At 53.3% G+C, this 12,084-nt stretch overlaps 1 protein-coding gene across 1 annotated transcript in view; it reads right to left on the bottom strand.

The window, feature by feature from the left end:
• PTK7 (protein tyrosine kinase 7 (inactive)) overlaps positions 1-10,957 on the bottom strand; it is a 60,942-nt gene extending 49,985 nt beyond the window's left edge. Inside the window, exon 1 of the mRNA XM_004451371.5 lies at positions 10,658-10,957. Within this exon, the coding sequence (XP_004451428.1) occupies positions 10,658-10,736 (79 nt within the window). The 5' untranslated portion in view covers positions 10,737-10,957. The remainder of the gene's footprint in view (positions 1-10,657) is intronic.
• Positions 10,958-12,084: the final 1,127 nt, after the last annotated feature.

Below are 12,084 nucleotides of genomic sequence, written 5' to 3'. Positions count from 1 at the left end.
TTTTCAGGTGGCTGGAAATGAACTTTGGATCTCAAATGCCATCCTAACACATCACCCCTCTAAGGACCTGCGGGCCTGGAGGACCCAGCCAGGAAACAACACAGCTTTGTTTGTATTTTAATAAAGGAGCCACGACTGAATCAGACCCCAGAGCGTCACTCTGCACCCTTCCTGCCACAGGCCCTGCTGTTCCCTGTTGGTACCCCGGACCAGGAGGAGCGCTGAGAACTTCAGAAGCAGAATGGCCAAGAGCAGTCAACAGCTCAGCCAAGAGGAGACACGGGGCACCAAAAATCGTGCATTTCCCAGGTCAGAGGCCACGGTCCAACCTCTTTTGAACCATCCTGAGGATTAAAGACTTGCTGCCAAAGTCATAAATGGAAGGGAAAACTATACCCCTTGCACCCAGCTAAGTGCCAGGCCCAAAACCAAGAAGCACAGGCACATCTCTCTCTACACGAATGCAGTTAGAGGTGGCAGGCTGCATTGCCACGGCAGGGATGACTCTACCACCACCTACGTGGTCTCCACCACGGCATAAGCCAGAGTACAACTCCCAGCAAGCAGCTCTGGTCTGGAATGTAGCTGCAAGCTGGGGCCTGTAACTGCCCGTGACCTTCCAGAAGCAGCAGGCAGAGGAGACCGAGGACTCCACCGTGCATAAGGGCTCAAATCTTGGGGATTCAGGCCTAGTGTTCTGGACTTCTAGACCGTACAGGGTCTGATCACGACTCTAGAAACCTTAAGATGTGTACAAACCTCTGAATGGGCCCTTCAAAATTTTAAACTAGCTCTTTTGTAACCAAAAAAAAAAAAAAAAGCAGGAGGGTGGAGCGGGCAATCTCGAATACTAGGGCCCAAAAGAGCTCTCCATGTATGTTCATCAATAACTTCCTTATGTAGAAAGAAGCCAGAGATAGTTATTATCCACCCTATGATTCTGCAAGACTGCTCCTAAACCTATCTGGAGAGTTCTCTAATCTGCAAGATCGACTCCCCAATTTTCACTTGCTCCAGGGCACATGTGTGTAGCATGTCATAGCTTCTGGTGACAACATTCAAAGACCGAGGCCTCTAAATTGAGAGCACGGAAGATAACTGCACGCTGGTCTCAACTCTACTACTTCCAGTTCTACAGCTCTGAGCAGATCACACTTTGTGCCTCAGTTTCTTACCTGTCCAATGCAAACAAAACAAAAAACAAATAAATCCCTTGTCCTGCCTACCTCTGAGGCTGTTTGAGAGGATCAAATGCCAGTGCAGTGAAAGCAAACTGTAAACTGCAAAGTAGGGTACAGATGTCAGTTGTTATGGAGCTTTCCCAAAGTAAACCCAAGCCCTTCTTCCCAACTTTAAACCTCCATTCAGCTGTTCTCCCTTCTGTGTAAAAGAAGAAAAAGATGTTCCCCATCCATGCACAAGTCCCTCAAGCACCTGAGGGCTGACCACATAAGCATTTCTGTCTTTTCCTGTTCAAATAAAAACTCTCATTTTTCTCCAATATGAACTCTTTCCCAAATCTCTCCAAAATTTACTGAAACCTTCCCACTCCCCTTTGTGCCTAGGGAATTACACTCTAGTACCCACATCACTATTTGATCAAGTCTAAACACGTCTGAGCCCACGTACTAGAGCAGGGATTCTTAAGTAGGGGTCTGTGAGCTTGAATTGAAATTCAAAAAAACGTTATTCTTCTGGGGATGTGTTGGTGCAGGTATGATACATTTACTAAACAATACACAGGATAGTGTGGACTGGCAAAGGGGTCCATGGAACAAAAGAGGTTAAAAACCCCTGCACTAGAGATTCCAGGATAAAATGCAGCCCTGGGATCAAAGTGCTCTCCCCAAAACCAGAGGCAAGGAGGACAGCTCCGAGCGGTGGCAGAAACACAGGTGGAGGTTGCCAAGCAGGGTCAGAGAAGCCTCCAAAGCCAGTCACCACAGGAAAGGTCCTCTGCAGGCTTCTGTCCACAAGTTGAGGCCTAGAAAGGCAAGTAGGGACGTGTTCAAGGTCTCGCAAGCAATATGGGGCAAATGCGGATTTATGTCTGCCAGCTCCGAGCCCAGTGCTGCTCACAGTGGTATGCACATCACCAGGAAATCTAGAACATGAGCATATCAAGACCTAGGACCCACCTTTGAGTCCAAGACGATACCCCCTCTTTGCAGATACAAATCAGAAATGCGGGAAGTGAATTTGGGCCCAGTGGTTAGGGCGTCCGTCTACCACATGGGAGGTCCGCGGTTCAGGCCCCGGGCCTCCTTGACCCGTGTGGAGCTGGCCATGCGCAGTGCTGATGTGTGCAAGGAGTGCCGTGCCACGCAGGGGTGTCCCCTGTGTAGGGGAGTCCCATGCACAAGGAGTGCACCCTGTAAGGAGAGCCACCCAGCACCAAAGAAAGTGCAGCCTGCCCTAGAATGGTGCCGCACACACAGAAAACTGACACGGCAAGATGACGCAACAAAGAGACATAGATTCCCGGTGCCGCTGATAAGGATAGAAGCGGTCACAGAAGAACACACAGCAAATGGCGACAGAGAGCAGACAATTGGCAGGGGAGGAGGAGAAATACATTTTTTTTAAAATCCTGGGAAGCGGACTTGGTCCAGTGGCTGGGGCATCCGTCTGCCACATGGGAGGTCCGCGGTTCAAACCCCGGGCCTCCTTGACCTGTGCGCAGCTGGCCCATGTGCAGTGCTGATGCACGCAAGGAGTGCCCTGCCACGCAGGGGTGTCCCCCACGTACGGGAGCCCCACGCGCAGGGGGTGCGCCCTGTGGGGAGGGCCGCCCAGCGTGGATGAGAGTGCAGCCTGCCCGGGAGTGGTGCCGCACACGTGGAGAGCTAGCACGGCAGGATGGCGCGGCAGAGGGAGGCACAGATTCCTGTGCTGCTGGCAGCAGGTGGACTCAGGGAACAGACAACTGGGGTGGGGGGCGGGGAGGGGAGAGAAATAAATAAATAAAATAAACCTTTAAAAAAATAAATAAAAATTAAATAAAATACAGTAAAAAAAAAATCAGAAATGCCCACATCCTTCACCTGGGACCATGGGAGGCCCATGGAGAGAAGACACAGGCAAGACTGAAGTTCCTTAATGAAATGTGGAATAAACCTCCACCCTGAAGGCCCAGCCAGCCTTCTGGTTCAGTATCTTCAATATCGCAAGGCTAGAGGCCCACATCTGCAAGGCAGGGGGGTGGGGAGAGGAAGGGCTGGGCAGAAAGAGAACACGAGCTCAGGAGCCACAGACACTAGCTGTGAAGTAGGTTCAGTGAAGCGGCTCCCCGGCTTCTCCTAGTGTATGTAACGGGCAGTCCCACCTCACCACTGAGGGATGCAGGAGAACAGTGATGAAGGGGCACATCTGGGGAAGCAGTTGTGGCTCAACTAACAGAGCATCCACCCACCATATGGAAGGTCCATGGTTCTACACCCAGGGCCTCCTGGCCCATGTGGTGAGCTGGCCCATGCACAGCGCTGACATGCGCGAGGAGTGCCGTGCCACGCAGGGGTGGTCCCTCCCATAGGGGAGCCCCACGCGCAAGGAGTGCGCCCCACAAGGAGAGACATCCAGTGCGAAAAAAGCACAGCTCACCCAGGAGTGGCGCCGCACACATGGAGAGATGATGCAGCAAGATGATGCAACAAAAAAGTGACACAGTTTTCCGGTGCTGCATGAGAAGAATGCAAGCAGACACAGAAGAACACACAGTGAATGGACACAGAGAGCAGATGGGGGGGGGATTAATAAAATAAATCTTTTAAAAAAAGGGGGAGCCACATCTGAAACCTAAAACTAGAACAGAGGTTGCCAAAATCATCTTGGCCCATCAGCTGAGAAACACATAACCACAAGTTCAAGGCCTTCATTCCAATGGGGCAGTCATGCCTGACTGTGCAGGATGTGCATTGCTCAAGACGCCTGGCCAAGCGTCAATACTGAAATGCTGCCTGCGCCCCCCTAGCCAAAGTCCTGTGCCCTGGTGTGCTCTGCATCCCCCTGGAGGAGGTGGTGCTTATTTCAAATTTGCACAAAGACATCAGATGAGCCTGGCGTGGCTTGGATTCCAAGCGTGCACATCAGCGGTCCCAAAGACTTTATGTGTCATTCTCCTTACTGCCCCCCAACCACCACCCCAAGAAGGGGACAAAGGAGAGTCAGTGTCTCCTGCAAGAGAGGCATTGCATCCTAGCACAGCTCTGCTGCCCTGGCCTCCTTAACCACCCGTAGGGTGAGCCCTCCAGCCCTGGCCACACAGCACCTCGGGATGCTCCCCACAGCATCGTCAGCGGTTCCCACAAGTCACCCAGTCACTGACTGGGGAAACCCTGAAGCCTTCCAGTGATGACTGAAGCCTTGGGTGTCGTAAAAGTCTTGGGTGTGCACACTACAAGAAGCACAGTTTGCTGCCCACTCCCTGAAAGAACCCCTGCATGCCAGGGCATAGGGGGTCCCCAAGCCGACAAGGCTCAGGAGAATCCGCTACTAGGAGAGAGGGACAGAGTCCTCACCAGGAAATGTGGAGGGGCTGTGCCCACGTTTCTGAGCTGCTGTTGAAATGCTGCGCCCCATTTAGGAAAATCTATAAAGCTGCCAGTCAAAGGGATTTTGTTGAGTCACACGAACCATGATAGGGACTGAGGACTGGAAAGAAAGGCTTACAGGGGGAAAAAGTGTCAGGAGTCCCTGGGAAGAGAGATCATGGCTGTTCAGAGGGGCTGCTTCCCTGAGTCAAACATCTCCACCATGGAGGCAGGAAAGGCAGCTGTCAGCATCATTTGCATTTTGCAGATGATGAAACTAAGGCTCAGAAAGGTTAACTGACCTGCTAGGTTCAGCTGAGGACCAGAATACAGAGGAACAGGTTCATGGGACTACAGAGGCCCACAGACTTATCACGCGTTGATGCTGTGTGATACTGGAAAAGAGGCAGCCAAGTTTTCAGATTCCTAGTCCAGTACCAGTGTCTCACAGCACCCTGAGTGGTCACTGCCGCCTACCCGTCCTAGCAATTCCGTGTCTTCCTTCCAGCTCCCCATTCGCTCCTGCAGCAGGCACTTACTGTCCCACACGTTCTGGAATGACCAAATGGTGTCTTCCATGACTCTTCATCTGATTTGCTTCTCTCGTCCCGTCTCCTGCCCGCCTCCTGGCCCACCTCAGACACTCACAGAAATGACTTTCTCCTAAGCCCCTCCATGTTCCTACCAGCCTCTCTCACCACCACACCTCCACCTGAGCCTGACAAATGCTCCTTCCAGCTACCCAAATGGTTTTTAAATTTGAGTGTATACAAGAATCTCCTAGCCAGCTCTTTAAAATGCAGTTTCCTTTTGAAATCTGAACTATGTAACCATATTATTCAAAAAATGAAATATAATCTAACAAATAATTAGAAAAGAAAATGCATTTCTGACCTCACCCCCAAAGATTCTGATGGGCGGGTCTACAATAAGGCCCTGGAAACTAAATTTTTAACCAGCACCACTAAAGTCAATGGTCTCTCAACCACATTTTTTAGAAACATCAACCTGTATCTTCCCAACATGTGACTCACACCTCCATCCCAAGACTCAGGACCCGATTTCCAGAAGGTACCTACACATGGAAACCAACAAGTGCAGATCCTGCTCACCAAGATGAACGTGCACAGATATCTGGCCAATTAAGCTCTGCTCATCTGTGCATTCATTCAACCTCAGCTAATGCACACAGGGAGAGACCAGAGCCTGGCAGTTCCAAAACCAAGTAGTGAGAGGGAAACGCTGCTGCATGTGTTGGCTCTCCGAACAAAGCTTTTTCCCTGCCCCGCTGCTGTTTCTGTAGCATTACTGAGAGGGAAACGGCCTAAATGCAGAAAAGAAAAGAGGATGGAAAAAGTGACATACTACACAGGGCTTCCTCAAACCACTGATTAGCTGTGGCAGCTCCTTCTCCAGCTCCACCGACGTGCCAGGGGGCTCAGCTGGGGCCAACTGGGCACACAGCAGTGAACTCAGAGAACCCCAAGATAGGACCCGACACCCTCCGCAAAAAAGGACCCGGCAATGGGGCCAGGGCAGGAAGCAAGGAGAGAGGTAAGCAGTGGTTCGAGGACAAGGCTAGAGCCAGCGCCAGCAACCATGGCCCTGAGCCTGTAACCCCCCCACGTGGCTTTGGCCAGGGTCAGTGCCAGGGGCTCACAGCAGAGAGGCATGCTCCTGAGGTTAGGGAGAGCAGAGGGAGGTCGAGGGATGCAGGCCAAGCACACCCAGCCCTGTTTAATGACTTTCTTCCATTAGGAAAACACCAAAGACTGAGTCCCTGGCCCCAAACGTCTCTTGGCTCAAATATTAGAGTCTGAACCCGCCAACCTCCATCCCAGACAACTCTCACAGAAGCTGCACTGGCTCACCCTCACTCCAAATTACGAAATGCTCCAAAGACTAGCAACGCCAGAAATGTCAAAGCCCAGGGGAGACGTGCCTCCCTTTGCAAACCAAATATATTCCTGAAAAGTCGTCCGCTGACCAAATTTCTGCCTAACAAATCTAATTTCTCCACTGGCTTTCATTTTAAAAAGTAAGATGGGCCTTCTTCCAGGAATAGATGAGGCTCCAAAATGAACTAAACAACACATTTAATGTTGCAAACTGTCTAGAGTCACACATTTAATGGCCAAGTTTCCTGACAAAATCTAACTCAAATCAAATGCAAAGTGAGATTTTAAGTGCATACATCACACCAAAGAGTGCATACGTGAACTAAAAGTTATTTCAAGCAAATCTTCAAATATTGTGCAAGATATCAGGCCTCTAATTTACACTGTTGCAACAGGATAGCTCAGTATCTTGAATTTCTGTATAAGGGGGATGCCTAGACCAGGACTTCTGGAACTTTGGGGTACAGAGTCACCTGGGGATCTTGTTAAAATGCAGATTCTGACTCTGATTCATGCTCCCAGGGGATGCTGGTGCTGCTTATCTTTGTGCCTTATTTTGAGCAGCAAAGTTAGAGATAATCTAGCCCATTATACGGTTTTACTGTGGAAGAACTTCCACACCAGTTTTTAAGCTGCAGCCTTTCAAGGCAGGTCAGGTTCATACATAGAGATGGATGCGCATATCCAGAACTCTTGGAAAAACCCAGAATCCCTGTCTCATCAAAACTCAGAAAAGGGAGCAGATGTGGCTCAAAGCGGTTGAACGCTTGCCTTCCACATGGGAGGTCCCAGGCTTGGTGCCCAGGGCCTCCTAGAAACAAAAAAAACAAACAAACAACAAGCAAACAAATGAAAAAAAGCAACTCAGGCTTGCTGATGTGGCTCAGCAGTTGAGAGCCAGCTTCCCACATATGAAGTCCCAGGTTCAAGCCCCTGTCCTGGAACCGCGAAAAAAAAAAAGACTCAGAAAAGCTGCCACTAAGAACAGACAGCCCAGAAACGTGGCAGGAAGGTCTTGTCCTGATTCAGCCCCGGTAGGGCAGGCACAAGGAGGCAACCTCAACCTAGAGAAAGGGACCCCAAATGCCCAGGGTACAGAGGGGATGTTTCACCTTGCCTTTGATTACTCTGCCCTAAACTCCAAAGGTTCATTCACTTTTTAAATAAACATAGATAAGGACCCATTATAAATACAAGTACTGTACTGAATTGTAACAGGGTGAGAGCTCTTCAGTAAATTAAAACCCAACTAGGTAAAAAATATGGAAAGTGACCTAAGAGTAAGAGAGTCCAGAAGTTCTACAGGCATCTACCTTCTTGTTGGAGAGAAAGGATAGCTGCCAAGAAGGAAGGAGGACTGGGGATGGGCGAGAGAGATGAGGGGAGGCAATACTTACGAGAGAACTGACCCAGGTGATGGGAAAGATCAGAGAAAACCAGGCTATGTTTTAGGGAATGGATGGTAAGTAGACGGGTTGGGCTGGAATGGAGGGTTCCTTTAGGAACAAGGTGAAAACGTTTCTTGTTAGGGGTGACTATAAAGTTGAAAGGTATGTTGGAAGCACACAACAGAGAAGAGAACACCCAATGAAGGGGCCTTGATATCCTTCATTATTTAATCTTCAAAACAACTCCATAACTTAAAGAAGAATAAACTGAGAGGTCAAGAAAGTTGCCCAAGGCCTGTGGATGAGCTGGAGTCCCTGCTCTGCCAAATAGTTCATCTTCACAGCCTGAGTTCTCTCCACCATACCATACTGCTCTGAATGCCAGGAGTTTGACTACACTTGTGGGCAATGCTGAGCCAGTGAGGGCTGAGAGGAGGGATGCATCATGCTAAAAGTAATGTTTAGTAATGTTTGGGGTGTCTGCTTTGGCAAGCGATATGCGCAGATTACCCTTGCCCTCCCACTATCCTCCCCAACATCTGAGAAAACCCATCACTGATGAAAGCAACTCCCGGGCCTGAATTACAGGTTGTGGAGCCTTGAGCAATCTGCAAGACAGTCTCTCCCAGAATGTGACAACTCAATTTCCCCAAAGAAACGAGCCTGGGGGAAAGAACCGGGAGAGCTGGAGGTGGAGGACGGGGATGGGGCAGTCATAGCTGACCGTTCAGGAAGTTAAGAATCCCAGGTTTCAAACATCGAGCCCTCTCCTCCTCCTCCTTCACCATATTTATCTCAACAGGGATCTCAATGTTTGGAAAGTTACTCGGCCATTTACAGCATAATTGCCCTAACTTCAAAAAGGTCTAATCCACAAACCTAGCCAGCCTAGTTCCCTTACTCCAGCCTTATTAACAGCGGGGTCTCGCTACAACTCCAGTCAATTACACAGTTAAACAATGAGATGGAAAAAATCTACTGTGATATATTTTTTAAAATCTTTGGCCCCTGAAATCACGCCGCCTGGGGGTGGGCAAGTCCCGGGATTTCACTGGAAGACAGCAGGCGCCTCAGTCTGGGCTGGAATTGTTTACAGGCTCCACACCAAGGCACATTTGGTGGAATTGATTTAAGGCTCTCATTAAAATGTTCCTTTGTTGAGCACAAGACATCCCCCCACCCCTAAGGAGATTCCAGACCTCCATCCCAAGCCCTCAACTGGCCCCAACTCCCACCCCCACAGGACTCCACCCTTCACTAAACACCCGTCACCAGTCTACAGATTAGCACTGATTAACATCAGAGTCCTCTCCTCACGGAAGGAATTTAGGAATTTAGCATTTGTTGAACACGAGCCCCAACTCCACCAGAATCCCCCTAGACGCTAGAGCTCCAGCCTGCAGCAAAGAAGGCGGCCTTATCAGGCGACCCTCACTCCGAAACCCAAGCAGCCCACCCCGGGGGCCTGTGAGCACGGGCTGCTCACCCAGATGGCGGGGCCGAGATCCTGGCTCCGCAGGAAACTTCCATACTTCCTCTGGGAGCAGATGTGGATTCTGCTATGAGCAATAACCACTTCCACACACCACCAGGAACACGGGGCAGCCCAGAGACACCTCCTACAGGTCCCCGAATCTCCTCTCTGTCCTGGGCTACAATGCCCCTTTTACAACTAAGCCTCCAGCACCAAAACCCCTCAACAGCTGACAGGCCGGGAAGATGCCAGAAAAGCAATTACCTACAACATACACACACACCACTCTTCAAAGGAGGGTGACAAGTGATAAGCTGGGACCACCTAAGATTTTGCTTGTGTGTGTGTGTGTGGCGTATTTCCAGTCCCGGCTGTTGGGAGCGGGCGCGTAGCTTTGTGTTTTCCTGTAAGGCACTTCAACACCTCAGCGGCGACTCTCAGGAAATAAAGGTTTGGCTGGGGATGGGAGGATGAGGGGGCTGTCTGCTCCAGAGATGCAGGCCACACCCTCACCAAAACGCTGAAGCTCTCTAAGAAAAGTCAGAATGAGCTCTTTTTGCCTTTCCGTCGTGGAGAGATTTGCCTCCCTCCGTGAGACGGGCTGGGAATCCAGGAACACGCCGAACCAACCCCGTCCGCACCTTTGCAGGCCGGCCATGCCCGATTTTGGCAGCGGCCTTCACACATTAGTCATCGCGACAGCCTGGGACTCTCCTCTCCCCGGATTCGACCCTGGCAGGGAGTAGGCTCAGGGCACGGGGCCCAGGAGCTAAAGCAGAAGGGGCGGCCCTCAATTCCTCCCTTCTTCCGCCCCCATCAGCAGGGCCATCTGGGGTCCCGGCTCTGCCCAGGAACTTGGAGGAGGGAAGCCGGGAGCTAACCGCCAGCGTAGGTAACAAAGATCCGCGCTTGGCGCGCCCCAGGGCGCTCCGGCCTCGGGCCCCAGCCCGGCTCCCCACCTGGACTAAGAGCTGGCTGGGGGGGGGGGAGGCTCTTTCTCCCCCACCGCCAGTCACCCAACCGCATCCCCCAGGGGGCATGAGTCGTGCCTCGCCCGAAAAGAAACTCCCCACCACAGCCCGGGAGCCGGCAACTCCCGGCAGTTTCCGAGCAAACTCTCAGGTCAGGCCGGGAAACTCTGGAGCCTGGAAACGCCGGGCCCGGGTCCAGCGCGCCGGGGTCTCGCCAGCCTGCGGTCCCCCGGGCTCCTGCGCCCTTCCGCCGGGACCTCGCACGCTCAGCGAGCCTCCACCACGCCAGGGTTTCCGCCCCCGCTCCCGCCGCCCAAATCCACCTCCCCGGCTGCCCCGTTTGCCCGCGGGGCTCCCGCGCTTCCGAGCCCCGCTTCCCCAGCTCGCCGGGACTCACCGCCCAGCAGCGGCAGCAGCAGGACGCTGAGCAGAGGCAGGCGGCGGGGGCTGCGCGGGGCTCTCCGCACAGCGCCCATCGCCGCAGGGTCAGGGAGCGGGGCCGAGCGGCGCGCAGCGGGCGCGTGGACTGCGCTCCGCGGCGGGCCCAGTTGGCCGAGCGCACCGGAGCGCGGGCGCCGCTGCAGGAGCGACAGCAGCAGCAGCAGCCGGAGCCCCAGCCCCGGCGTCCCGAGCCCGAGCCGAGCGCGCCGGGTACCTCCGAGTCCCAGCGCGCTGCCGCCGCCGCCAAGCCCCGCCCCGCGACGCCCCCTCCCCGCCGGCCTCCGCACGGCGCCCCGCCCCTCCGACGCCCCCTCCTCGTCGTGGCGGGGAGGAGCTTGCTTTTCGAGGGGTGGGGAGAGGGATCTGGAGAAGGGTGGGAGACAGAGCTAAGGGAGCCCCCGGGATTGCGTGGACCTGAGCAAAGTAGGGGAGGACAGTCTGTGCCCACCGCCTACAGTCTGCAGGGACCGAGGGGAATTACGCGACGTGGAATTCCGTGGCCCCTGGGGAAAATGAACAGTTCTAGTCCTTTCTGGGGCGTCCGATAAACAGCTCCCCAGAACTTTTCCCAGGAGGAGAGGGTGGATACCGGCCCACTCTTCAGCAAACCCGAATTCCTGCGGGACACCTATAACAACAGGGTGTTCTTGTGTCCCCTGGCAGGGTAACCCTGCGATGCTACTGAGGAGCCCCAGAACAGCTGTAGCCTGGAGCAGGAGGGAGTGCTCCGCTAGGGTCTGGTTTGGCTCTGGACCAATCTGAACCCAAAGGTAGAAGAAGACTGGGCTCTGAAGGCCGGGTTGAAGGCTGTTAAACTGACAAATTCATCCAAGTCCATCTCCAGGCAGTCTGGGCTGTGTCAGGGCATGGCCAAGTCTCCAGCTGTGGGGAGGCCCTGCACAACCCTTGTTCCAGGCACCCCTCCCCACCCCCAGCACCACCACCCCCACATTCTTTCTTTGTTGTGAAAGCAGCAAGGGGTGTAGGAGGCGGGTCAGGAGGAGTCAAGCTTTAGAAGATGGGCCCCAGCTGCTGCTCAGGCCTCCAGGATATGCCGAGAGCGGATGGATACTGCCTCATCCCCCCCCCCCCACTCCGGAGGGCCCCCCAGGCCTGCTTAAAGGCCCCCCTTCCCCCAAGCAGCTGGGAGGAGGAGGGACAGCCACAGAGGGCCTCACAGGGCAGGAGCAGTGGCGCCAGGACTCCAGGGTCCTGCCACATGGCCACCACATGTCCCCAACATCCACTTCACAGCACCTTCTCCTTGGGTTGTGGGCCTCCTCCCCCGTCCCCCAGATGCCTTTCTGCAGACTCTGCTGGATAGGATACAAGCGGGAAAGGAAGAGAGGAGCGATCCCAGAATCAACACTCCTCCTGCTGCCC

The sequence above is a fragment of the Dasypus novemcinctus genome, chromosome 11 (assembly GCF_030445035.2).
Source record: "Dasypus novemcinctus isolate mDasNov1 chromosome 11, mDasNov1.1.hap2, whole genome shotgun sequence".
Taxonomy (NCBI): domain Eukaryota; kingdom Metazoa; phylum Chordata; class Mammalia; order Cingulata; family Dasypodidae; genus Dasypus; species Dasypus novemcinctus.
Note: the sequence above shows the minus strand (reverse complement) of the source record. Positions and strands in the feature narration are given on the sequence as shown.